Below are 26,384 nucleotides of genomic sequence, written 5' to 3'. Positions count from 1 at the left end.
TATTCTAAAGAAAACTGTGATTACCTAAAATGCAAAATAGTTACAAAACTTGACTTTAATAATAGTTAGCAGGCCAAGGAAGACAGGAGGCATGTTGAGTTATACAAAAAGCAAGATGTATCTATGAGCTGCCGAGGTACAATTCATGGTGGTGGAAATTTCAAGTATTGAGAAACAACGATGCACATTAAATTTCTTTGAACAGCCATTGATATTTTCTATGAAAAATCCTAAGGGACTAAGTTTATATAAAAGTAGCTATAGAGTTAGTCGAAACCTATTGATACTTGTGATATTTATTCTTAATTTTATGAAATAGAAATAAAAACAAACAACCAAACAATGCTATTGGTACTCGTATCCAAGCAATAAATGCAGTACTGGTATCCAAGCACAATAAATGCAGCACTAGTATCCAAGCACAATAAATGCAGCACTTGACAACTCCTGTCTTGGTTATGGTGATGTATCGTATCCTCAAATGATAAAAGTAAATAGATCCATTGCAAAATAACGGAAGTAATAGTAAGTATGGCTCATCTTCTTTCGAACCAAAAAACCAACAAAGTATTAAAATAATGGCATGGATACTGACGAATACCATGTCTGGCGCTATAATGATGGTGCACACACACGAAAAATCAAGCCTAAGCAGAAAAAAATTAAACACAATAATAAAACTTAAAATGTGTGTATCTCTGTAAAAATGTACTACACACACTTTTTCCTAGAAATTACAGCTAAACCGTAAAAGTTGGCAGGTATGAAATACAGTCTGAAGTAAGGAATCCTAATTGAAACTTGTCCTAAATGCTTTTGGACTGGAGTGAACCAAGAGTTGGGGGAAGACTGACAAGTTTAGTTGGAAAGGTAGACATAAGAGCCTAATCTTGGTTAAATTAACAGCAAATAATTACACCAAATGCTGTCAAGGATTGGACTGTAACAGAAAGGAAAACCAAATTCACCATTTTGTAGAGGCTTCCAACTCCAGAAGCACATATTAAATAAGGTAGAATAAGAATACGGAAGACAGAAATATTTGGTGAAATCAGTTACTAAACTAACTGTTAATTTTTTTTTTAAATCTAATATAACTGGGGATGTCATGAGTCATTAGTTCTAAAGTTTGGATAAATTGTCAATGGGTTTCTTTTATGCTACTTTCACTCTGTATTCATTCTTATTTACATTTCAGTGCAACTTGAATATTTAACTGTAAATACTCTAGAAACATACAGATTCTCTCTATTATTGCATTGTGCTGACCCCAGTCTGAATTTACACCTGTCTGAAATTGTGTAACAAAAATTGAAATTCTAATTATACCACTCACATATACAGGCTTTATCACTACCAAGGATATTGTGTATTGTTCTGCCATATGATATTAAAACGTATGTATGTTAACATTATTTATGCACTATATTTACACAATCTTAAATTGGTGATTAAAAACACAAAACACGAATATAGTTATAATCATTTCTGGAAAGAAAAGAAGATCTGTAATAAAAAAATTTATTTGCAACTATTTGCATCTAAATAAAAGAACTATCTCAAATTCCATAGGTTCATCTTGTTGCTTGTTGCTTGAGCTCACTTTTATGGTCAGTTTGAGTATGCTATCAGGACATAAACCTTTGCACTAGTTTTACCAAACTTAAGCCATGAATTGTATAGTGTGCAGAGCAGCAATAATTTTTCATTCAATTTTGTTCATGTTTTACAGTAAAATAAATAATTTTAGGAACTTACAGTTTAAAGTAAATAATTAAATTTCATGGTACAAATTATTAGTACACTAAGCAAAAAAAAACCTACAAATGGAGTTGTACTTTTTTGTATACTTGGCCTGTATATACCTGTAGGTACTGGAAAAACCATAATATATTTATTGACAATACTCAATATGTTTGATATCACACGGTATTAAGGTATCTAAGAATTAAACTTCATGCCTCGGTTTATGTTTAACTATGAGCTGTCTGTAGTAAGGCATACAAAAAATTCTAAATATCTATCTTACATAGTTAGGGTATGTATTAGTAATGGATGGGAAAGAAAATAATATATTGTATTAATTTAGCTCTTAGGTGTAGTCTAAGTTCATGAAAGATAGATAAATACACCAAAATTCAGTGAAGCTAGGGAATAAATAAATCATTCATGGCCTATAGTAAAGAACTAACGTAACATTTGCCTGCAGTGAGTTTAGGAAATCATGGAATCAAGAATTCATGAATGGACTTGGATATGAACCTGGACAAGTCCATTTATTTATCAAGGGGTTACCTCACTCCATTTTTACTCTTTTAGTCATAAACAAACAGTATTTATTTACAAAGCTTGGACAGTTTAAAATATATGCTTGTTATATAACTTAATTATTTAAACCACAAAAATATACATATAAATGTAATTACACAAAAAATTTTAAATGCTTACTTTATTTTGTTACAAAATCAATCAAATATGGCACTGCTGATTAAACTGAATATAAAATGGTAAGTAGCTAATAACCTGCAGCTTTCACTGTGAAATATTCTGGATATTGCTGAAATTTTACCATTGAAAGAGAGTATGCGATCAAACACTTTTACTTAAGAAATAGACACAATTAAATGTCAGGTGTAGGTAACATTTAATTCATTACAAAACTATTTCCTAAGGTAGAAATTTCAGAAGTGGTAAAGCCTGTTTGATTTTTAATATAGATTAAGTATTCCAATTTTTAACTCCCATTTTAGTGTATTTGGAGATATATTTTACTTCTAAGAAATCACACTTATCTCCTTTTAATTTTATAAGGAAACTTAAATAAAGAGTGCTACTAACATTTCTGTAGAAACTTAGGGGTTAAGCTTAGAATTATCTTAGGCAGTAAAGTTATAATCAAAAATTAACAGTTATTTCTCATCACAGGAACTAGTCTCTCGAGAGGAACATAGCTTAAAATTTGTATTACTTTTGAGAAATATGCACTTATTTAATTTAAATTATGCCATATTTTACATTTCCAGTATCATTTAATTGGTTATGTGTTCCGAATCATTAAAATCCAAACATCCCTCTGTTTCACCTCATTACAGACATAATTATTTCAAAATTTTTGGAAACAATTTCATCTTTATTAAAAATTAAAATACACTAATAAAATTTTTTTAATCTTAAATATTTGTAAATACATAGTTATAATTAATATTAATGAAACAAAACTCCCAAATCATCATTCCTCTCCCCCTTTCACATAGGGACATTTATTTAACAATTAAAAACTACAGATTTAGTAAATAGGGTGATATCAGTTAACCAAACAAAACCAAACTCCCCCCTTTTTTACTACCTCAGGTATGGAATTCAAACTATTTATAATAAACTTACATTCATATTAAATATATCTTGCCAAATCTATCATACACTGATTTACTGGAATCCATAACTTTTTTTCATTCTAAAACAATACTCACCCAGTCACAACTATCAAAGTAAAATTTAGGAAAAAACAACAAATAAGCAAAGGCAGTTAAAGGTATGTTAATAAATCATTACCAATATCTTAAATTATATTTGATTAAATTAATGGGCATGAATTAGGCCACCAATTAGGAGTAAAATTATGGAAAGGGGCAAGAAACATTGGTCGTGTTTACAAACTACACCTATCCCTCACTTAGCACGACTAATTTGTTCCTAAAAATGCTCGTGTTATTCGAAATCATGTATTCTGAAACATTAGTTTCCATATATAGCAAGGCTAATTTATTTAAATTAGGGAAATATAATTCACTAATTATAATATGCGTTGAATAACACTCAACTATAAATATGTCACACCATTTATCTTTATAGGCCTCCCATTGCACTTTGTATGATAAATACGACAACATGTAACGGGAGATACGTGGTTATGTACTTTATTGTCAGTCGGCTGGCTGACTTGCCCGCCCGGGCGTGATCTTCAACAGGTGGTTGGTGTAATGTTGCAGTGTTAAAGTCTGGTACATGTAACCTGTCTCAAATTTTTACAGTTTTCAATAGTGTTACCAGCGGCATCCATTTCATTGCAAAGCATCACATGATGTTTGCTTACGAACATTGAAAAATCTTATGAAGTTGTTGACTTAACAACAGTGGTGGAATGATACATAGACCAGTCGTGTACCTTTCAAAACCTTCCTTTACTGACAGTGAAACCAATAGTACTGTCCGAATAATTACATTTTAATTTTTCAAAAATTAAAGTGCTTATTCGCATATCAACACCTGGTTCACACCAATCCTGTCGGGCCAATGATTATTTGTTTTATTGCAACATTCATTTAACAACCTTTTCCACGTGAATCATCTGTTCATTTCTGTTCCGGTATCTAATGTCAAATATATTTCCCCTAGTACAACCAACAGCATCAGAATTATATAAACTTTTAGTAAGAGTCTTTATTTCGTACGATTGTGCGAACAGTTGACTTGCTTAAAACTAAGTGTGACCAACATAAGTGTGGACTTCATGACAATCTGCGTGCCGTAATACTTCTAGTTTTGTCTCAAATACTTGAACACGATGCATTATGAGTGATCAAGCATGTACAGTTACCGGCAGCTGAATGGGCAGACGTTGCTTTTGAATTAATTCCCTTGCCACTGGCTAGACTGAGTTCACGGCCCAGTTTTTGGCCAGGCGACAACAGTACGGCACGGCGGCATATGCGCGGACATAAAAAACATTTCGTCCTTTACACTCCACACCCGCAATTTAACTTGCCATAGCTGATGTTTGTACAACGGCCGAAAGCGTAGACAGACCTGCGCGTGCATTTCTTCCTCCCTTGTTTGGCTAACTGTATCCTACGGCACATCTGTTGTTTACAGAAGTAGAAACAGACTTTGTGGCGTTGTGCTCTACTTTTTTTTACCTGCCGAGATTTTGTGCTAACTGAAATTTACAGACGTGCTATTCAAGACTGGGGCAGTAAAATGCACAATGCACTAACTGAATCCGTGCAATCTGAAGACGTGTTAAGTGATGGATAGGTGTATACAAAATACTGTAAATCTTGCTTCCTTATCTCCAGAGTTATGATAATCATTATACAATAAAAATGACCCCCTTTTCAACGCATTTGGGGTCAAACATTGAAAAATGTTAAAAACATGCTACCCAACATAATGTAGGTTAGTCTTGCTCAGTTTCTTAACTCCTGCTTCATTTTCTTGGAGATATGATTTATTTCTGTAAAAAATCACTTACCCCCTTTTCAATTCAATTGGGGTTGAATATCGAGAAATGGTAAAAACACATGACGTATCTAATTATATACATTATTTGTTCTTGGTTTCTTACAACTCGCATGATTTTCTTCCAATATATGTTTTTTATTGTAAAACTTTATTTACACCCTTACACCCAAACCGCTTTTGTGATCACCACCACTACCATCATCAGACACAGCATCAGCAGCATCAGCAGCATCAGCACCACCAACATCAGCACCACCACCACCATCAGCACCACCACCACCATCAGCACCACCACCACCTTCAGCCACCACCACTACCTTCAGCTACCAACATCAGCACCACCACCATCAGCACCACCACCACCACCACTACCTTCAGCTACCAACATCAGCACCACCACCATCAGCACCACCACCACCATCAGCACCACCACCACCTTCAGCCACCAACATCAGCACCACCACCACCTTCAGCCACCAACATCAGCACCACCAACCACTACCACCACCATCATTATCATCAATCCTCAATGATACAGGGAATAATGTAAGTCCACTTAATCCAATGGTATAGCAACTATGAACGAAAGGATTTCATTCAATTATCCGAACACAAACCAATACCATGGGGATCTGAGTATCCTCCACTTATACAGGGCACTTCATGTGGGAATCGAACTAACCTAAAAGGTTAAAATTAATTAAAAATAACTTAACACCACTACTTTAAATATAAAAATTAGTAATAAAATAACAAAAAATTAAAAATATAAGAATACAGTATTTTTGATTTGAAATATTATTTGATACTAAACTATACTGTATAGCTTAATGCTAACAAATTAAAACCAATACGTACTTAAATAAAAACTTAAATAAAGAGTGTTACTAACTTTTCTGTTGGAACTTAGGGGTTAAGCTTAAAATTATCTTAGGCTGTATAGTTATAATTAAAACTTATCAGTTATTCCTCATCAAGGGCGATAAGTCTCTTGAGAGGAACATAGCTTAAAATTTATTACGGTAACTCTGAAGACTGACGACGAGCAGCACAGCTCCTACATGACTGAACTTAACGAATACATTACGATGACCGCATACTCATTATGACTGGCTCGTAATGGGCCAAAAGGAGCTGCTAACGTATAACTACATGTTAATTACGACTTGTTATGACCGGCACCCCACCAGCCCAATTGAACCCTACCAAATGGCTCATACCACCTAAAAGAACAATACATGTGATCTTCCAGAACGGCCCAGTGTTGCCTCATCTAAATATCGCAACCACACCCAGGCTAGCGTAGCAACCCCACCCCTACACAATCGCTCAGCACAACAGCGAGCCTTGCATGCTGTCCTGCCCTTCATTCTGGGCCATATTGCCAGCCGCCTGCCAAGCACACAAACTGAGGGATCCACACAGAGCCCGCACTAGGGCGATGCGGGAAAATTTGCAAACGCGAAAATATTGTATTTATTGTATCATATTGTGTATCCCCTCAAAGATTACATAGAAAAACGCAATGACAATAAAGATCTTGGATCCTAAAACTTTGATATTCATCCAAATTCTAAACAAGGATTTTTCCAAACTTACAGCATAAAAAATTCCAATTTGTCTTGCTTTGGGGTATCATGATGAGATTAACATTGTTGATATTTTATTCCCTGTTTGCCACTTAAATTAATGCTAAGCTATATTATCGGCAATTTTTGTGTAACATCAAACAATAAGTTTTAGTTGTTTTAAGTAACATTAAACAATAAGCGACATTGACAATAAGTGTTGTATAATTAAATAAATTTTACATATAGAAATTAATTTGGCAATTCCTATAGTTATTTCAAAGAACTATTTAAAGCAGACACATTGCAGTCTTTCTGTGTATCTTCATATCTATAACAGCATCAAAATAGTAGTGAAATTCAATGAACAGCTAGTTAGTATCTAGGAAAAAATTTGACAATTTTAAACAACATTAATTCCAGTATATTGTTTAGGTATGGTAAGGTGAAAAATTTTTTTTATTAGAATTTAAACTGTATTTATGTTCAAATATTAATATGGTGGAGTATGAAAGTAAGGTTAAAAATATTATAAATGTCTATAGTAATTATCACCACTTCAAATGTTATTATTTTGATTTCTTTACATTTTTATATTTTGATATCACAAAAAAAAAAATTCTTGGTTCAACAAAAATATTTTATTAAATTCTCATATTGTATGACTCAAAAATTACATTTTCCTGATGAAGAGAAAATGGCAGGCCTTGTCTTGCATTTGAGTCGCCTTGCACTCAGGTAAATATTTATTTACTTCGTAAAAATATCGTAAATGAAAAATAAGAATTGGTGCAGTCTACACTGAAGATCAGAATTAACCAAGAGAGAAGGGCTCTTACCCATTCCAACCTTTAACAACCTTGCATGAATGTACCATCGAGGGTTGAATGGGAGAAGGAGGCCGTGAGGAGTGCTCCATCTTAGCAGTACTTACCAGCAACAAAGCTATACATGTGCTAACATGTGTTATTTTTTAAACTGGAATTTTCTTGGTAATACCCTAATATTAAGTTAGATAAAACACTTTTTAAGAAGTTTCTGAAATGGTTTAAAATTGTAGTTATAACACAGAAAACATTTTAAAGGTATCAAAATAAGTGTTAATATACAATGTATAAAAGTGCTTGAATTTATTAAGGACTACTTCTTAAATAGAAATTTCTTAAAAGAGCTTTATTGTTGTTTAAAAATTGCTGAATTTATCAATGACTATATCCTAAAACCAAAAACGTATACAGATATACAATTGATAATTAAGGCTTCACAATATATTAAAAATCAAATTCACACATAGATTCATGCAACACTAAACTCAAATCTAACTTAAAACACCTAAAGGCATACAGTTTTCAATTTATGAGGAGTAAGTGCCACCAGAATCAAAAATGCAAATGATTCTTTTTCTTTTAAAAGAATGAAACTTGATTGACCCACTACAAAGACCATGGTATAGTACTACTGTAGACAAAGTTTACCCAAAAAGTGCTGTGGGTTGTGTGACTTAGTACACTCCTGTACATTCCTTACAACCATTATGTACAAGAAATAGTGTGTGCACAGTTAAGTTAAGGGGTTGCAAAACACTCTTAAGGTGGCACCCACTGCAATAAAAATATGACTTGTGTGACTTGTGTCCTAATAGTTGTTAAAGAAGCATTAGTGAAGCCAATAAAAAGTGATTCAGGAGTAACTCTCCCTTCCTCAAGAGTAGCAGCTGGAACCACTTTTTAATCCTTGTGTATGCCACTGATGAATAAACAACACACTACTGACTACAAATAGTTAAGGTGTAAACTACCTTTCTTTTGTTTGTTGAGGGTTTTGAAACCACTGAGGCATTCTGTATTTCATCATTTGATGATTTAATCTCATCTGCAGAAATGGCATCATCCAAACTTGCACCATTTTTTTCAACCGCTGCATCACCATGTAAAAAGAGAAGTAGAAACTTGGAACACATTTTTTCTATAGTAAACCAACTACTTTATACCCACTACTACTTGTGTTAACCCCTACCTACAGCTGCATTATTTTAAAACACTTTTAAAATAATTTATGCACACTGCTATCAATATTAGTTAATGTAATAAGATGCTTTTAATGAGTTGTTAATTCAAATTGGAGGGCAAATGAATGGCTCAAAAAGTATAACAAATAGTACAATTAAACTTTATTCCTGTTTTAATAAAAACAAGTTTAAAAAATAATACTGATACTAACCCATGTAGAGCCCTCATGTAAATACTAAATGATTAAAAATTGATTTGAAAAATATTAGGTCTTCCCCAAAGCTGTCTCTTGCCACCCCTTACCGAAATTAGACATATTAAAAAGCGACATTAGATTAAAATATCTATACTTTAAACTTACAGGATTAAAACATATACTAACGTTTTGTGTTTGGCAGATTAGGCTTGACATAATCTTCTTGATCACTTTCTTCATCTTCTGTGATTTCATTTTCATCCTCCTCTTCTTCCTCCTCAAGTTCTTCATCTTCTCCTTCTATCTCTTCCTCCTCCTCAGTATCTTCTCTATCATCATCAGATACCTCCCCTATAATATCTTCTTCTTCTTCTTCTTCAAATTCTAAATCTTTCTCACTACTTTCATTTTTCAACAATGAGCTGCCTGAATCATGATGTGTTTTCTGCAATAAAAACCATTGTAAGTTAAATAAAGCATACTTACATTTTATAAACTTTTCTCGTACATTGTTACATATTAAACAAGACCAAAAACCACATAATAAGTTAATAGCAATCTTGATAACAACATCCCACATCATAAAACATGTTATGAAGTTAACTACTTAATAGTACATTCAAAATAAGATTTGTAGAAAGGCATTTATTCTAATATAGATAAAATTTTACTCCACCTCTTAAAAATGTCTTATCCCTACTGCAACTATCTATAATTCGTTATGTCTAAGGGATGGTGAGCTGGCAAATAAAATATCCAATGGATGTATAGCTATTCTGTACAATAAACGAATCATGTACACAAAATAAATTTTTAATACCTGTAAATAACTTAAAAACAGTATATTATGTATCACTGCTTGCTGTAAACCATTTTGTTTAGTCAACATTAATCTCAATCAGACTACCAGTGATTCTATAAAAAGCACTCAAAATTTATCAAAAACATTTCTCATTGTTGATAAACTTAAGCTCTTCTTCCAATCTATATTTGATTATAAAAAAACAAGACAATGTCAGTGAAACTGCATATTTTTCAAAGAAAAATAGTACTTTATACAATATCCTGACACAATATGTACGTTTAATTAATTTATTAAATTGTTTAATGTAATAGCAACAATGAAAACATTAGAAACAGAGGTAAACTGAAACACAACAAAGGAGATTGAAGAAGTAATTAACAATAGCTTTTAATAAGGAACCACCAAACCATTTCTCTTGCTAATCAGGTCCTTAAAAATGTAAGTTCAGTGTTTTATCATTACACTACCACACTTGGTAATATATGTAACTGTTATAAATTTTTAGTTACAAGTGATTGCAGCACATCTTGCAGTGAAAAATAAATGCTTGTGCATAAACACAGCTTTAAGATTCTGCTCTTACATGCACAGAACTGAGTACTCAGCCTGGAAATTCAAATTCCCCGCGTTCGTTCCCACAAACTGGTAACAGCTCAAGGTTCGAAAGCTATTGGTATTTAGATACTGGTACTAAAAAAATTGTATAGATTAAATGATGGGAGGGACCAAAATGGCTAAGAACACTCAAGATCGAGTAGCCTTATTCAAATGGCATGCTAGAGGAAGAAGCAATCAATCATGAAAGTAAAAAAGATGTTTTTTCTGACCTTATAAAATACTAGTTCCAATATTGATTAAAATGAATGGTTACCTTCAATCCAAATTAAAATACGCCATCTTGTGGTTTGAGTACTAAGGTTAATCTGTAACTACTGATCCTCTCAAATGAAGAAGTTAGGAGAATCAGACACTATGTAACTTAATAATGTGGAGAAGCCTGACATGAAAATTATTCAAAGACAGTTATTCCAATGGCTCGATGATCTAATTGCATTTATCACACCATATTAAGATGACCAAAAACAAATAAATACCTGTACCTCATTTTATAGTAAATTATTAAACTATGTTTACAAGCTTTTTGCTGCAAACAAGTATTTGGTTATAATTGAAGAAGTGATTTAATGTCAAATTATTGTCACAGATGAAAAGTATTCACTTGAAGATAATGAAACTATTTTATTTCTAAAATATTATTGCACAATTGTGTTAAATATTATTGTTAATCAATATTGTAAAATACTTTCAAAACATAGCACTAAAATTTTTATTAAATCCTGTTTGAGTTCTTTTCAGAAACTGTAAACATAGCTTTTGTAGGCTAAATGAAACAGAAAAACCCTGACAAAATGTTTGGAAAAGTTATGATATGTTAATACATTGAAGTAGAAAGAATGCACAGCAATGCCTCGAACAAACAGATGCAAGTCCGTGTGTTCACAGCAATGTTTCAAGAACTGGCATCTACTCACGTCATCAGGCACAAACAATCGTTGGAACTGTCTTTTAAAGACAGCCTACTGTGTTTGTCCATGCTGTCGTCATTGTTTCATCAAAATTATCTGTTTAGTTTCATCACTGGGATTGTCCTTACTGTCGTCATCATGTTGTCCACATTATTTGTTTAATCACAGAGTTCATCTGTGTTCTTCACAGTTGTTGTGTTTTCTGTATGTACTGTTCTGGTTGCAAATGTATTGTCATAATCAGCCTAATGTTTTCATCTCTAATGTCATTTTTTCTGACTTAAATAATTCTACAGAATTCTCGGTGTTGTCTAAGCATGAACATTTTATATCAGCTAATGTTGGCTTGTTTTCAGAGTGTTATGCATTTTAAGTCCATTCCTGAGATTTTTTCTATGATGAGCATAAACCATTAAATGTGTATTTTTACCATACTATGTTAAATCAATATTCCCCACTGCAAGAATCATTCAAAGAACCTTTCCAGACATTTTGTCTTGTAACTTTTCAGTTTATTTTAGCCTGTAGAAGCTGCAGTTACAGCTATGTACAAAATTCTGATACATTCTGCATAAAAAAAACCATTAATAATAGATATAGGCACATGTGGATGGATGGATTGACGTATGGACGTATGGCTGTATGGATGGATGAATGGATGAATGGATGGACGTATGGTCAGATGAACGTACGGGCGGATGGGTGGATGGACGGGCGGGCGGGCGGGCGGGCGGACGGACGGACGGACGGACGGACGGACGGACGGACGGACGGACGGACGGACGGACGGATGAATGAGAGAATTCCAGCTATATGAGAAAGAGTTTTGTAAATGAAAGACTTGTGTTTATAGGACTATAATCACAGGGAATTATATTTTCGAACGAAAATTTTTAACCAGCTGTTTTTTTTATGAACACATTACTTTATTTTTTTGCATCATAATCATCTATTTTATTAAGTAAGCAGACTGTAGATTGTATATACATATGGTTACTGTAGACAATAAAGGAACACTTAGAGTTTAATTTTTTTAATTCTGTTTAACACTGAGGCTCTATCATTTACCTTTTTTTTTACAGAGCCTTTAGAATAAATTGTGGATTTAGAGGCTGTAAAAAAACATAATACTTACAACACAAACCTTCACATAGAAAATTATAATTGTACAAAAAATTAACAAAGATGATTTTAGCCATGAGTTTTCATTTATATTCTTACATGAAATTACATCAAAACAACCTGGGGACCCTAGAATAACTTTCACTTCTTGGAAGTAAATTTTTACTCATGTGTAGATCATTAGTTTCTTTACTATGTATCTTAAAAAAATTACTAAACTATATTATTTATTCACAACATAAGTTATTGTACTTCTTACATAGTAATTATCATCTATGTCATCTTCAATTTCTTCCCCTTCTTCGTTTTCACTATTTTCAATGTCAGCTTCCAGCGCACTTGGTGATCCCTCCCAGTATTTTTTGGGAATTTTTTCTAAGTTTTCATCCTTGGATGGGGGTTGCATTATCTTCTCATTCTGTTGTTCAGCTATAAATATTTGAAGTAACAACACAAAGCCAATTTTAACATTTATTTCACAGTATCTACACATAATGCTAACAACAGAGAAATATTTAACTATCTTTAATGATTTACAATCCTGCAACCACTAAACATGAACAAGAAAAAATGTTTTGACATTATACCTATACATTCTACAATAACCAGGCCTGTGAAAATATCAGTTTTTTTTTTTTAATCAAATATAATACCAATACCAAAATATTTTCAAATACGCATATTGAATTTGAATAGCAATAGTGAGAGAAATATTTTATAATTGTTTTTATGATAGTTTAAAAGTTATATTTTAACAAAGACTTAAAAATTGTTTGTGCAATTATACTAATATTTACAAATACTAAAAAAAACTAATAAAAAAATTTTGTCCCTAAAGTTTTATGCATATTTTATGCAGTGGTTGCAAGTGTTTATTGTTTGTATAATTTTAGTTATCAAAAAAATTATAGATTTTAGATTGTTCTGCCATGTGATTTTTAACCATTCTGCTGTTATCTGTGTACATTTTGAAATGCAATATGTCTAATTATATCAGGCCTATTAATATATTTTAATTGTGTGCATACGCATTTACATTGTACAATAATGACTGGACCTTAATGTTGATAGCTACACCAGGTAATAAGCAATAACTTGACTACACTTACTTCAAATACAATCAAATATTAGTTATTTTGAAGTCTTATGTATTCGGAAAAAAAAAAGTTTTGACATATGAAATTTTGAATACCAGTACTTACTCAGGGACACGATTATAAGGTAAATTGCAATAAAGCAAAATTAAAACTGAAAACATGTCAATACACCATATAACACCAAAATGCAAGTTAATACACCATAAATCATCAAAATGCAACAAACATTATGAAATAATCAGCATTAATAATCGAAACTCAACTCATATTACAAAAACCTAATCTTTTAATATATTAAATTCAATGAATGTAAATTATTTAGCATGGAGTTAGTCCCAAAATGTATGTATTGGAAAACATCTTGTTTTTTTTTTTCTTCATATTACACATGTTATTTTTCTAATGCCCATATATATGCTGATTTATTTTTATTGTTCCCAGAAGTTAAACATGCTAATTACAAATTATTATATTGTAAAAATGCATCATGTATCAGTCAAAATGACACTGTTTTGGTGAAGTAGGTTATTACTGAACAAGTAAGTGTCAGGTTGTTGAAAATTGTGCTATCTTTATGAATAAAGAGAGCACACAAAAAATGAACAAAATAACACTAAAATCTCTTGTTTTAAAAATGAAACTGGCCCAAAAATTAAACAATACTAGAAAATAAGTTACACAAACTTTTCAGGCAACAGTGAGTAGTAATGTGAGTATATTTTGTTAGTATAACTAAGGTCGGAAATGTAATGTACAGACAAGACAGCTATCAAAAATATTTTTAAATACTGCCACTAAAGTTGGCAGCTCTTCATATTACGCTTGAAAGGTAAATATAGCACATAATGCTTAACCCCATAATGAAAGAACCCTTAAAATTTTAATGGTGCATACTGCCACAAAGATTTGTATACTGTCAAAATGCAATTATGACCCAACATTGCCCTAACCATTCAAAAGGGAACATAGGTTGTCCCCATGCTGCTACACACATGACTGTCACAAACAAATAAAGTGTAAATGCCAATAAGCAAGCTTGAAAACTGAACAAAGCAGCTTTAAATATTCACCTGCACAAGGCAGCTCCGTGAAATGCTTAACAAGCTATACAACAGCTCACTAACACAATTTAAAATTATAATACAAAGTTCTTAACTCTGGCAAACAAATATCTGTGAGAGAGTGAGCAGCTGGTCTGAAATGTGTTCACCCTCACTCGCACACCCCTCACCCATACATGCCACACCCAAGCCGCTGACAAACGTTCCACATTATCAAGCCGAAGAACATTGCAGCCAACATCAACGCACTAGGTATAGTCCTATCTGGAATTCCAGCCACCAGCCAACTAAGGGTAGTCTTAAGGCCCAGCGCCGTTGAAAGTTGATGGAAAAGCTGCAGTCGAACCAGAGAGGGTGTTGCAACCTCCCTACAACTTCCACAATTCTAGTTCTCCAATAAGTAGAAATGTACCAGACAGAAGACACCATTATTGCTCCAGCAATTTGCGCTGTGCAACATTTTATTTTAGATTTTAATTTGGTAAGTTTTAAAATATTAAGGGAGATGAATTTAAAGGAGACAGTTTTACAATTTAATGGAATTTTTCATATTTTAATTGTCTCTCTGCCACATGGCCAAAATTTCCTTCTCACACTCTTGCTGGATAGCTAGCTGCCTGTTCCAGGTTCTCCTTCAATGTGCTTTTAGCAGGGAATATGCTACCAAGGCCATGTTTACCATGCTGCACCCAGCATTCAGCTTAGTTTTCCTGCCTGCATTCTGTATCTTTCAGCAAACATGTGCATTCCATGTCTATATGCTATGCAGGCCCATTTTTCATTGAGTCTGCACCCTCCACCTATCTTCCCTGTGCTTAAGGTTATCACGCTAAATCAGCGTCAATTTCCTCTTTTCTTCCTCCCGAAGTACAAGGGCCCACCACATGCCACCTAAAGGGCAGTTTTGTATTACTTTTATGGTCAGTAATTAACCCTCTCTGACCATGGAGCTTCTAAGCTTCAATATTTAGAGCAGCTTATGCCATCTAGTGGCCAGTCTATGTTAATTCCATCCTGCCTCAACAAGGCCCTCAGGAAAACTTCGATTATGGGTGGTTTCGTCCTCTCACCACATGGTTAAGAGTGCTGCTTGACAAGAAAATACTATATGAATGTGAATATATGCAAGAGATAATTGAATATTTATGTGATGGCTTTTCTATATATCCTATACCAAAATTATGTATTGTTTAGTGCAGTGATTTTCCCAGTTATCCTGAATCTTCTTTTGCAAAAACTTGGATTATCTCTGTTTTCGTTATGCTTCGACGCCTGATTACCTATGCAATTCGTAAGTGGAGACAAAATCATCCTAAATTCATCCCCTGAAAGTAATGTTTTCTATCGCCATTTGTTGATTTAGTACCTTTTTTTAAGCCTGCATTTTGTTGTGTGCAGTTGGTTTTACAGTGCAGTGTTCCAGTTCAGCAGTACCATTTTCAACTGTTTGTGCTGTTTACCGCTACCTATTTTCAAATCTACATCAAGCTTCCAGTCCCGATCAGGATGGAAGGCTCATCTAAATTCCTGAATGTGCGGGCAGCAGCTTTCACAACTGGCAAGCTAAACATGTTCAACAGATGGATTTGTCAATAAATGTTGGTGAACATCAAAACAAACTAGTAATTTATTTATTTATTTATTTTGTTTTGTGACATGCCTACCAACATCTGAAAAGCAATTAATGTTAGGCACAATACAAAAATCTACATAAAAAATGAATGTCACAAACATAAACTGCAATTAAAATTATAAAAACATTAAAAAGGACAGCCTATTTGTTGAAGAGTAAATTTGTAATCGTTAAGTTGGTAGCAGAAGGAAACTTTAAGTGCATTGACTTCACTGTTTTATTGTTGTAGTCTATGCAGTCTTCGGGTAGCCATGATGTAGAGAGTATTGTGTTATAATGTAGTCGTGAAATAAATATCCTCAAAGAAACATGTTATGGGCCCAGATTCGCAAATATGTTTCTGTAGAGCAGTGGTTCCCAAACTTTTTCAGCTGGCGACCCACCTTTCCTTATAGGAATACCTCCACGGTCTATCGGTCCATGGTGGAGTAAAAAACCTTATTTGTATCGTATCCCTTCCTTATTTATATATAATTTACCATCAAATAAGGCATATATATGTTTTTTTAAGATACAACTGATTATTGATAAACAATATGTGTTCTGATTTGAAAATGGTTGACAAAATATAAGCATTTTGTAGCAAAACAATTATTTATTTAACAATAGATATGTGTTTGCACACAATTCGATTTGTTTAGATTTTTCTCATCTTTTCTGATGGTTTATTCGATGGTTTCTGATAGTTTTAGGATCGAGTCGCAACCCACCTGTAACCCTCCCGCGACCCACTAGTGGGTCGCAACCCACAGTTTGGGAACCGCTGCTGTAGAGAGCCCGATCGTGGAGTGCAAACGAAAGTGAAAGGGGACCAGAATGATAACCTAAAAGTGCCACGTGGTCGCAAAAATTTCTGAATAAATTTTGTTGTTATAGTTTTGAAAAAGACAATGTCTAGCTCTAAAATGGGTACCTCGGGTGTATCGGAATCGCCGGTCGTGGAAAAACTTCTCGGGCATGAAAATTATTCTTCGTGGAAGTTTGCCATGAAAGCCTACCTAATTCATGATGAACTCTGGGAGAGACGCAGCCACAAGGTTTGGAGGAAAATAGCGCCTGGATAAAATAAATTATTCACACATCAGGGACACTAAGACAGCAGCTAAGGCATGGCTGGCATTGGAAGGTGCGTTCGAAGATTCCGGGTTGAGGCGCGTCGGTCTGTTGAATGTACTAGTCACGACGACTCTAGAGAAATGTCGATCAATAGACAACTACTGTGATTGTATAATAACGACCGCATACAAACTGAATGAGATGAAGTTTCATGTCAGTGACGAGTGGATTGGAACCCTACTGCTTGCCGGATTACCCGAGAGATATTGACCAGTGATCATGGCGATGGAAAACTCTGGACTTAAAATCACAGGCGATAGTGTGAAGGTGAAGTTGCTGCAAGAAATCAAGATGGAGGGGACAAGCAACAGTGATGAGACGGCTCTATATTCAAGAGCTCAAGGGCAAAGAAAGATGGTGAGATGCTACAAGTGCAACAAGCCAAACCACATTGCGAATTTCTGCAATAGCGAACACAAGAGCTACAATCAACGACAAGACCACAAAAAGAACATGTCGAACGTCAAACCAAGTGAGAAGAAGGCGTTCCTGGCTGCAGATCCTAAGGACGTGCGTTCCAGAAACTCGTGGTACCTGGACTCATGTGCATCAACACACATCACACACAATGAAAAATGGTTGCACAACAAGAGGGTTTGTGACAACACAGTTACAGGGGCAAACGGGAATGAACTTGTGGCTAAGGTCTCTGGATTTGTAGACTTAAATTTTTGTGTGAAAAACGAAGTCATTGAAGTAGAGGCAAGTGATGTGCTACATATACCAACCTCGACTGTAAATCTCCTCTCCATAAGCAAGGTAGTCAGCAAAGTAAACAAGGTATGTTTCAACGGCCAAGGTAGTTTTATATATGGTCCAGATGGGAACTTGACAGGTAAGGCTGATCTTAAAAATGGTATTTATCATCTTTCCACAACTGACACAAATGAACTATGTCTTATGTTGCCAACCAACAAGCTTGTCTGTGGCATCGTAGGTTAGGGCATTTAAATTGCAAAGGCATTTTGCAGCTAGCCAAAGTATCGACAGGAATGGGGGAAGATGCGGTGACCAAAGACCCATGTAACTTTTGTGTAATGGGGTAATGGGCAAACATTCACGTCTTCCATTCAAAATAAGTGGAAGGCGTTCGCAGGGAATTCTGGACCTAGTGCACACCGATCTTTGTGGGCCTATGGAAGTTCCATCTATAGGTGGCAGCAGGTACTTCCTGATTTTTATAGATGACCATTCAAGGTACATACATGTTTATTTCTTGAAGCAGAAATTGGAGGTCACAGGGGTGTTCAAAGAATTCAAGTGCTTAGTAGAGAAGCAGACAGGTCACTCCATAAAGGTTCTACGTTCCGACAATGGAACTGAGTATGTGAACGGAGATATGAAAAAATATCTCTTCTCACAAGGCATTGTGCACCAAACAACAGTACGACACAGCCCACAACAGAACGGCGTCGCGGAGAGAGCCAACAAGACACTAGTAGAGAAGGCACGCACGATGCTCCTAGATGCCAACCTGCCAAAGCAGTATTGGGCTGAGGTAACTCTCACTGCTGCCTAATTGACAAATCGGTCTTCAAGTGCTCTCCAGCAGGATACCCCGTACAAGGTTTGGCACAAAAGTGAACCCAACTTGTCACACCTGAGAGTCTTTGGTTGCAAGGCTATGGCGCACATTCCAAAGCCATGCAGAAAGAAGTGGGATCCAAAGTCGGAAAGATTGATTTTTGTGGGTTATTGTGAGAATCAGAAAGGGTATAGACTCATAAATGATGAAACAGGAAAGTTAATCATAAGTCGCGACGTTGTGTTCATGGAGCAAGAAGAGAAGCACACTCAAGGTGAGGAGGGAATGCAATTAATCGGTAATGTATCCACACAGGTACTTGAGACTGTATCCACATAGGAACTTGAGACTGAAAAATTTCCAAAACAGCAACATAGTGAGGACGAGATGGAAGAGGAACCATTTCAAGGTTTTGGACAAGAAGAACAAGAGAAACAGGGAGAAAAAACCAGAGTCATTTCAAAATTTCAGAAAGGAAGAACAAAGGGTACAGGTCGGAACGGAACGGCAAGAGACTCGAAGATCTTCCAGGCACCGAAAAACAAAGGAATGGCCGGATCATGAAATATGTTATGCTGAGAGTTCAAGTCTGTCGGATGGACGTATAAATGTGGAAGATGCGCTCAAAGGTGAACATTCTGTAGAGTGGATGAAAGCCATGAAAAAGGAATTCTTGTCACCGGTTAAAAATGATACTTTCGAAGAGGTCAATGAAACAAAGGATGCAAAAGTCCTGAAGACAAAGTGGGTGTTACGCGTGAAACCCGGCATAAACAATGAATCAGAAGTTTTCAAAGCCAGACTTGTTGTGAAAGGTTGCAGTCAGGTTGAAGGGCTGGATTATGGGGAAACATATTCACCTGTTGTGAAGTATTCATCTGTATGATACCTTTTATCTCTTGCAGCGAGGGAAGACCTGAATGTAGACCACATGGATGTGATGATGGCATACCTATACGGACACCTAGATGAAGAAATTTACGTCACACTCCCAAAGAGTTTACAAAAACCAGAAAAGTGTGGAAGTTGAAAAAGGCCGTGTACGGACTGAAACAAGCTGGTCGAAACTGGAATAGGAGACTTGACGAGATGCTACGTCAGAATGGTTTTATACGCTCTGACGCAGACCCACGTGTCTATCACTTTCGTGACGGCAACAAGTTTATTGCAATAGCTGTGTATGTCGATGATTTATTGATTTTCTCAAATGACAAGAATGCCAAGCAAAACACGAAGAAATTCCTGAAAGAGAATTTTGAAACGAAGGACTTGGGACCAGCAAACACAATGTTTAGGGATGAACATCACGAGGGACTGTGAAGCAGGAAAACTATAGATCTCTCAAGAGGCCTACACAGAGAAGATACTCCAGCGTTTTGACATGGCTGATGCAAAGCCTTTCGCAAACGCCCCTGGACCCTGGAATCGACCTGGAGGCAGACTGCTCTGAAGAGGTTAACGTTTCATACCGAGAGGCGATAGGCAGTTTTCTGTACCTATCGCAAGTAACCAGACCCGATATTTGCCATGCAGTGAATCTACTGAGTAGGTACAACAACTCACATAAGAAGATACACTGGGTAAGTGTGAAAAAAATCTTCAGATACATAAGGGGAACGCTGGGTTACAAGTTATAATTTTCCAGGGATGGTAACAGGAGGTTGGAGACGTACAGTGATGCAGACTGGGGGAACAAGGTCAATCGAGGCACTCTGTCACCGGGTCATGCTTCAAACTAAGTGGCGGCCTGATCTCGTGGCACAGCAAAAGATAAAAAACTGTCGCACTGTCAACCTGTGAGGCTGAATACATGGCTGTGTCATTTACTATGCAGGGACTGTTATGGCTGAGACAACTGATGTCAGAAATAGAACCCAAGAGTGTAGAAGGGACATTTGACGAGTTTTGTGACAACAGAGGTTCAATTCAGTTGGCTAAAAATGTAATGACCAATGCCCGGTCAAAGCACATAGACATCAGGCATCATTTCCTTAGACAGTATATTGATTAAAAGTAATAAACCTCAAATACCTGTCGTCTGAGGAAATGCTGGCCGGTGTGTAAACGAAGCCGTTGGTAAAGGCAAAACATAAATTTTGTACAGATAAGTTTGGACTTCTAGACAGCTCTTTGCCCTCTTGGGAGAGCTACAAATTTAAGAGGTGGTGTTGAAGAGTAAATTTGTAATTGTTAAGTTGGTAGCAGAAGGAAACTGTAAGTGTATTGACTTAACTGTTTTATTGTTGTAGTCTATGCAGTCTTCCAGTAGCCATGATATAGAGAGGATCATGTTATAATGCAGTCTTGAAATAAATAACCTCAAAGAAACATGTTTGTATGCTTTCTCCATAAAATCAGGCTCAACACTATTTCTTAAAAGCCTATCTTATTAAGGCTTGGTTATTGTTTTCATTTAAAAAAAAAAACACTAAGTGGCTATCAAGCCCATGTAATGAAATAAGTCAACCAAACCATACATATAGTAAATTTATAAAAATTTTGAGACACACACCTCCACCCTATGTGCAAACTAGGGTATATAAAACTAAGTGTAAGATATACAAACCCAGAATGCAAAACTTTTAAACAATTAACTAACAATTAATTAATGTATAATTAATTGAATGACAAACCATAAAATAATATGTATGACTATCATAACTAAAATTTCAAATAGAAATGGGCAGATAGAATCCTCGAATAACACTGAATCTCTAGTAGTCTAAAAATTTGAGATTCTAGGAAAATGATTGGGGATTCAAAGATATATTGGAGAAAATGTAGTCAATTCAAAAACTAAACTTTAAAGTTTTAGTAAACTTATTAGTAAGCTTATTTACGTTTTCCTTCGCACACTTCCTATTATTGTTCCTCATTATTGTGCAGTTTTAATTTGTAGTACATATTAAAATACATATCATGTACTGATTTTGGAAACTTAGTTCAGGAAATGAATATGGATGCATGGTGGCTACATTTAATTGCACACTGACTAATTAATTGGACATTGACTGAAGCAAAAATCACTGAATCATCCCCTGAATATGCTGCCACATCATAAAATAAAGCACTTTTGTATCTACACACTAATAATGCTACTCATTTTTTAAAATCAGTTACACAGAAATCTGTTAGTAATGCAAACGATAATTTTGACTTTTATCACAAGATATGGTAGCGTACTCAATATTAAATTAATATTTGCTAAAAATTTAAAATGTTATGCAGTAATTATTTCAATCATGATTCATTTTTAAATATGCTCATAACAAACAAGTTTTCCTTTACAAATATATCTTTCAACTTTTATGTTTGTTTTGTAAATATTATCAACTAGCCGAAGGTTGGATGATGATGGCCAACTAATGTAGGTTAGCCAGTCATTCTCAGCAACACAAACAATAACGAATATTCACATCAAGCATTTTGAATTTGCAGGGTAAACTATTCACAGCGCACGTAACTTTAATTTTCAGGCATTCCACTAAATTATGAGCTATGCTTAGTGAGGCTAAATTTTGAAAATTAAATGAGAAAAAGTTCATATGTCTTATAAACTGTTGAAATAAAGATGGTGTTTTTTGGTACCTTCATCTCGCCCTTAAATATTTTACACAAGCACTAGCTTTGCCTACATCTGTCTGTTAATAAATGTCATGATGGTAGCACTAAAATTTTATTTCTGTGAATATATGCATTCCAGAAAGCATGGTGTCTCTTTAGGTATGATATTTGAATGATATTTAAATGCAAGTAATTTAATTTAACCGATATCAAGGTCAAAATGTCAAGTGAAGTGTGGGAACACTTTTCAGTTTATGCTAAAGATCCTAAATATGCTGTCTGTAAATATTTAAAAAAAAAACGTTTCTCGTGGTGGCAAGAGCCAAACAAGTGCTATGAAGAAACATTAGAAGCAACGTCCAGTTCATGTTAGGGCTGCATCACATTCTATGAGTAGGCCCAACGAAAACTCTGATGTAAATGAAGATGAACCAAATTTTGTTGAAACTGAAACTGACATGTCTAATAGAGAGGATTAACCAGAACATAGCATAGCATAACCTTTGTACATCAAAAGAGAAATCTAAGCCAGGTAATTCAAAAAGTGCTAGCATTACTACGTTAGTGTAATTCCCAGCATGTATAATACTAAAACTCATGCTTTGTTTTATGGTTGATTTATTGCCATTGTGGAATATTTGGCAAACTGAAAAAATACCAGAATGGCAAGGAATCGAAGGATTTGTTCTTTTTTTCCTTTACAAGACAAGGGTGCCAACAGAAATGTAACTGCGAATGTTACATACTTTTTGATAAACTGAATACACAGCATTAGACAGCACTAACGTTTAGCGCTAGTGTTCTGGCGTACTTGCATTTTGTTTCTGCATAATACTATTTAAACAATCTAGGTATATGGTAAAGCAGTGATTGTAAACAAAAAGTGTGTAAATTGTAAAGTTAACATTTTAACATTTTAAACTTCACAGATGTGATAAGTTTTGGAATAATTAGGTTTTTATAAACTTTTTTTTTGCATTTATTGAATTTAAGAAAGAAATCATTATAAGCAGAAAATGCACCATTTGTGAAACGTTATACACAGGAAATAAATATACTGTTCTAATGGGGGAAAAGTTAGAACTTAGAAAATATGTTGGGACTTAAAAATATGTTGGGACTTAAAAAATATGATGTTATAAGCAGAAAACATTATAAGCATGAACATTATAACATTGTTCTACTGTATTTTTAATTGAATTTAATGACCACAGGCGGCTGTGCTTTTTATCGAAAGCGAAGCTTTTGGCATGCCTTAGCAATCACCCTGAGAATAGATTTTCTTGGTGGTACATTGAGTTGTGAAGTGACTACAGCACATTATGATCATGATTTGTGGGTAAATAATTATCTTGGTTTTAAAAAACTTTGAACAGTAAGATTTTGCTACCTAGTGAATTTTTGTAAGAAACTGTGTTTTCAGTCACGAAATGGCAGATGCTGTGCATAGGGATAAATAATAAATATAACAATTTTATTTTTATTTCTTTTATTTATGCAAGCAAGTAATTTTTGTTTTCAGGCAAATGAGTAACATCTATATTCTGAACACATCATTTTTCCAAGGCTAAACCATTTTTCACTTTACATGCTTGTGCAGTGGCTGAATTGTAACCATAGCCAGACTGATCTAACTAGTTACAAAGTGATTATTCATGTAATGTTTAAAAACTGATGGCTCTTGCATTCTTGTGTGATGGTCACTCATCTTAACCTAAAAGAGCAATGCATTGATTGGCTCTAAGCCTATTGTTATTTTTGATTCCGGCACGATTTGTATCTCGACACTTATTCAGCTTCATTTATTTAGTCTAGAAACTAACACGTGAAAATTATCTTTTGTTCGTAAAGAAACAATATTTACAGTTTAATTTACAGTTTAATAACATAATAATAACAAGATATTTTAATTTGATTGTAATAGTTTTGTGGTATATTGTGTGCTGCCAGGTTGGCAACGCACGTCCGGACACATAGTTCCGGGATGGAGGCTGGTGATACACGGCCAAACAAAGACTGTTGGCAGTTTTGTACATTGTAATCCCAAGGTTACTACATTGGCGACGAGGATGGGATTGGTTTCTTTGCGTGCATTACGGCTAGTGTAATGTTCAGAAAGAATGTCGGGGTTTAAAGTTGAAAGTTTTACGCCCGGCGAGGACACGTGGGACTCGTATGTCGAAAGGCTGGAACAGCTTTTCATCGCAAACGGCGTGGGAGACAAGCCAGAGGATCAAGTTAAACGACGTGCAATCCTTATTTCGTCTGTAGGGAAACAAACGTATGAAGTGCTACGCAATCTGTGTGAGCCCAAGAAGCCATCGGAGCGCACCTACAGCGAGCTAGTCACTTTGTTGACGAGCCATTTTTCTCCACGGCCGTCTGTGATTGCCGAGCGTCACAACTTCCACAAGTGTGTCCAACAAGAACAGGACAGAGTTTCAGATTTTGTGGTGAATTTAAGGAAATTAACGCGCTCTTGCAATTTTGGTACCTTCTTAGACGCCGCCTTGCGTGACCAGTTTGTGGTAGGGTTAAGGGACAGAAACATTACCCAGCGGCTTTACCTGGAAACCGATGACCTCACCTTCGAAAAGGCAGTAGGCATAGCAGTTCAGCATGAAGCGGCCGTGGGAAATGCAGCCCTTCATGTAAATGTGCCGAAAGTTCAAATTTCACACGGCTCGGCGGAACAGACCGAGGGACCAGTAAATGTACATGTGGTGAAAACACGTTCGCGGGAAGATGGCGTCAAAAACCAGGGCGGGCCTGGGTGTTTGTGCTGTGGAAATGTTACTCATTATGTGCGTGACTGCAAGTTCCGTAAGTACAAGTGTAATAATTGTAAACGTATAGGACATCTTAAACGAATGTGTCCGAACTTCATGTCGACTTATACAAAGGACCGGACCCGTCATAATTATGTTGTGCGTGAAGACCCTGATCGCCAAATTGTACACACGTCGGACGAGGATTTTGCGTCTGTGTTCCAGTTGTGTGGGTTGGCAGCCAGGTCACGACCTTGGGTTATGGAGGTGTCGGTGGGGGACGTGGTCCTGGATATGGAAATCGACAGTGGCGCGTCCATATCCGCTATTTCAGAAAGGCTGTATAGGATGCAGTTTTCAAAATACCCCTTGTCTCCGACACGGGTTAGTCTCAAGTCTTACACGAACGGTGTAATACACCCATGCGGGACAATTACAGTACTGGTGCAAGTGAAATCGAGCAAGCCCAAGAAGCTAGATTTGTTTGTAGTTCCAAATGGAGGCCCTCCACTTCTTGGCAGGGATTGGTACGATGCTTTAGAGCTGCCAAAACCGAGTCTCAACCATATCAGGGCCACTTCAGATGAGGACAGGTCAGTGCTGAGTGTCATTACCAAACAGTACCCTACCTTGTTCGATGACGGTTTGGGTACGTTCATTGGAAGTAAGGTGTCACTGCATGTACGTGAAGGGACAGCACCAGTCTTTTTACCTGCTAGGCCCCTGGCCTTTGCGCTTAAGAGTAAGGTTGATAAAGAGCTAGACAGGCTTCTGGGGTTAGGTGTACTTCATCCAGTGTCATTTAGTGAGTGGGCCACCCCAATCGTTCCCGTTGCAAAACGTGATGGTACGGTCCGTATTTGTGCTGATTTTAAGATCACAGTCAACCCTAACCTCATTGTGGAACATTATCCTTTACCGCGAGTTGATGAGTTGTTTTCCAAGCTGCAAGGGGGGATAGAGTTTTCTCAAATTGATCTTTCCCAGGCTTTCCAGCAGTTGCAGGTCGATGAGAAGTCGCAGGAGCTGTGCACTATCAACACGCATAGGGGATTGTTTCGGTTTAGCAAACTCCCTTTTGGAATAGTGTCTTGCCCCGCTATTTTTCAACGCACAATGGAGCAAGTCCTACAGGGGTTAGAAGGTGTTGTGT

At 35.6% G+C, this 26,384-nt stretch overlaps 1 protein-coding gene across 12 annotated transcripts in view; it reads right to left on the bottom strand.

Annotated features, from left to right (window-relative positions):
* The window catches only part of LOC134529422 (aspartyl/asparaginyl beta-hydroxylase), a 191,283-nt gene that overhangs the window by 44,413 nt on the left and 120,486 nt on the right, over positions 1–26,384 (bottom strand). For all 12 annotated transcript variants that reach the window (XR_010074571.1, XR_010074574.1, XR_010074573.1 and 9 more), the window contains 3 exons: positions 12,727–12,896; positions 9,201–9,459; positions 8,608–8,726 (listed from right to left, as the gene is read on the bottom strand). Coding sequence is in view for 8 of the 12 variants with exons in the window: in XM_063363480.1 (XP_063219550.1) it covers positions 8,608–8,726; positions 9,201–9,459; positions 12,727–12,896 (548 nt within the window). In the remaining 4 variants the exon portion in view is untranslated. The remainder of the gene's footprint in view (positions 1–8,607; positions 8,727–9,200; positions 9,460–12,726; positions 12,897–26,384) is intronic.

Source organism: Bacillus rossius, chromosome 2, assembly GCF_032445375.1.
Source record: "Bacillus rossius redtenbacheri isolate Brsri chromosome 2, Brsri_v3, whole genome shotgun sequence".
NCBI classification, from domain to species: Eukaryota; Metazoa; Arthropoda; class Insecta; order Phasmatodea; family Bacillidae; genus Bacillus; species Bacillus rossius.
The sequence above is the reverse complement of the archived record's forward strand: the minus strand, read 5'-3'. Positions and strand labels throughout refer to the sequence as shown.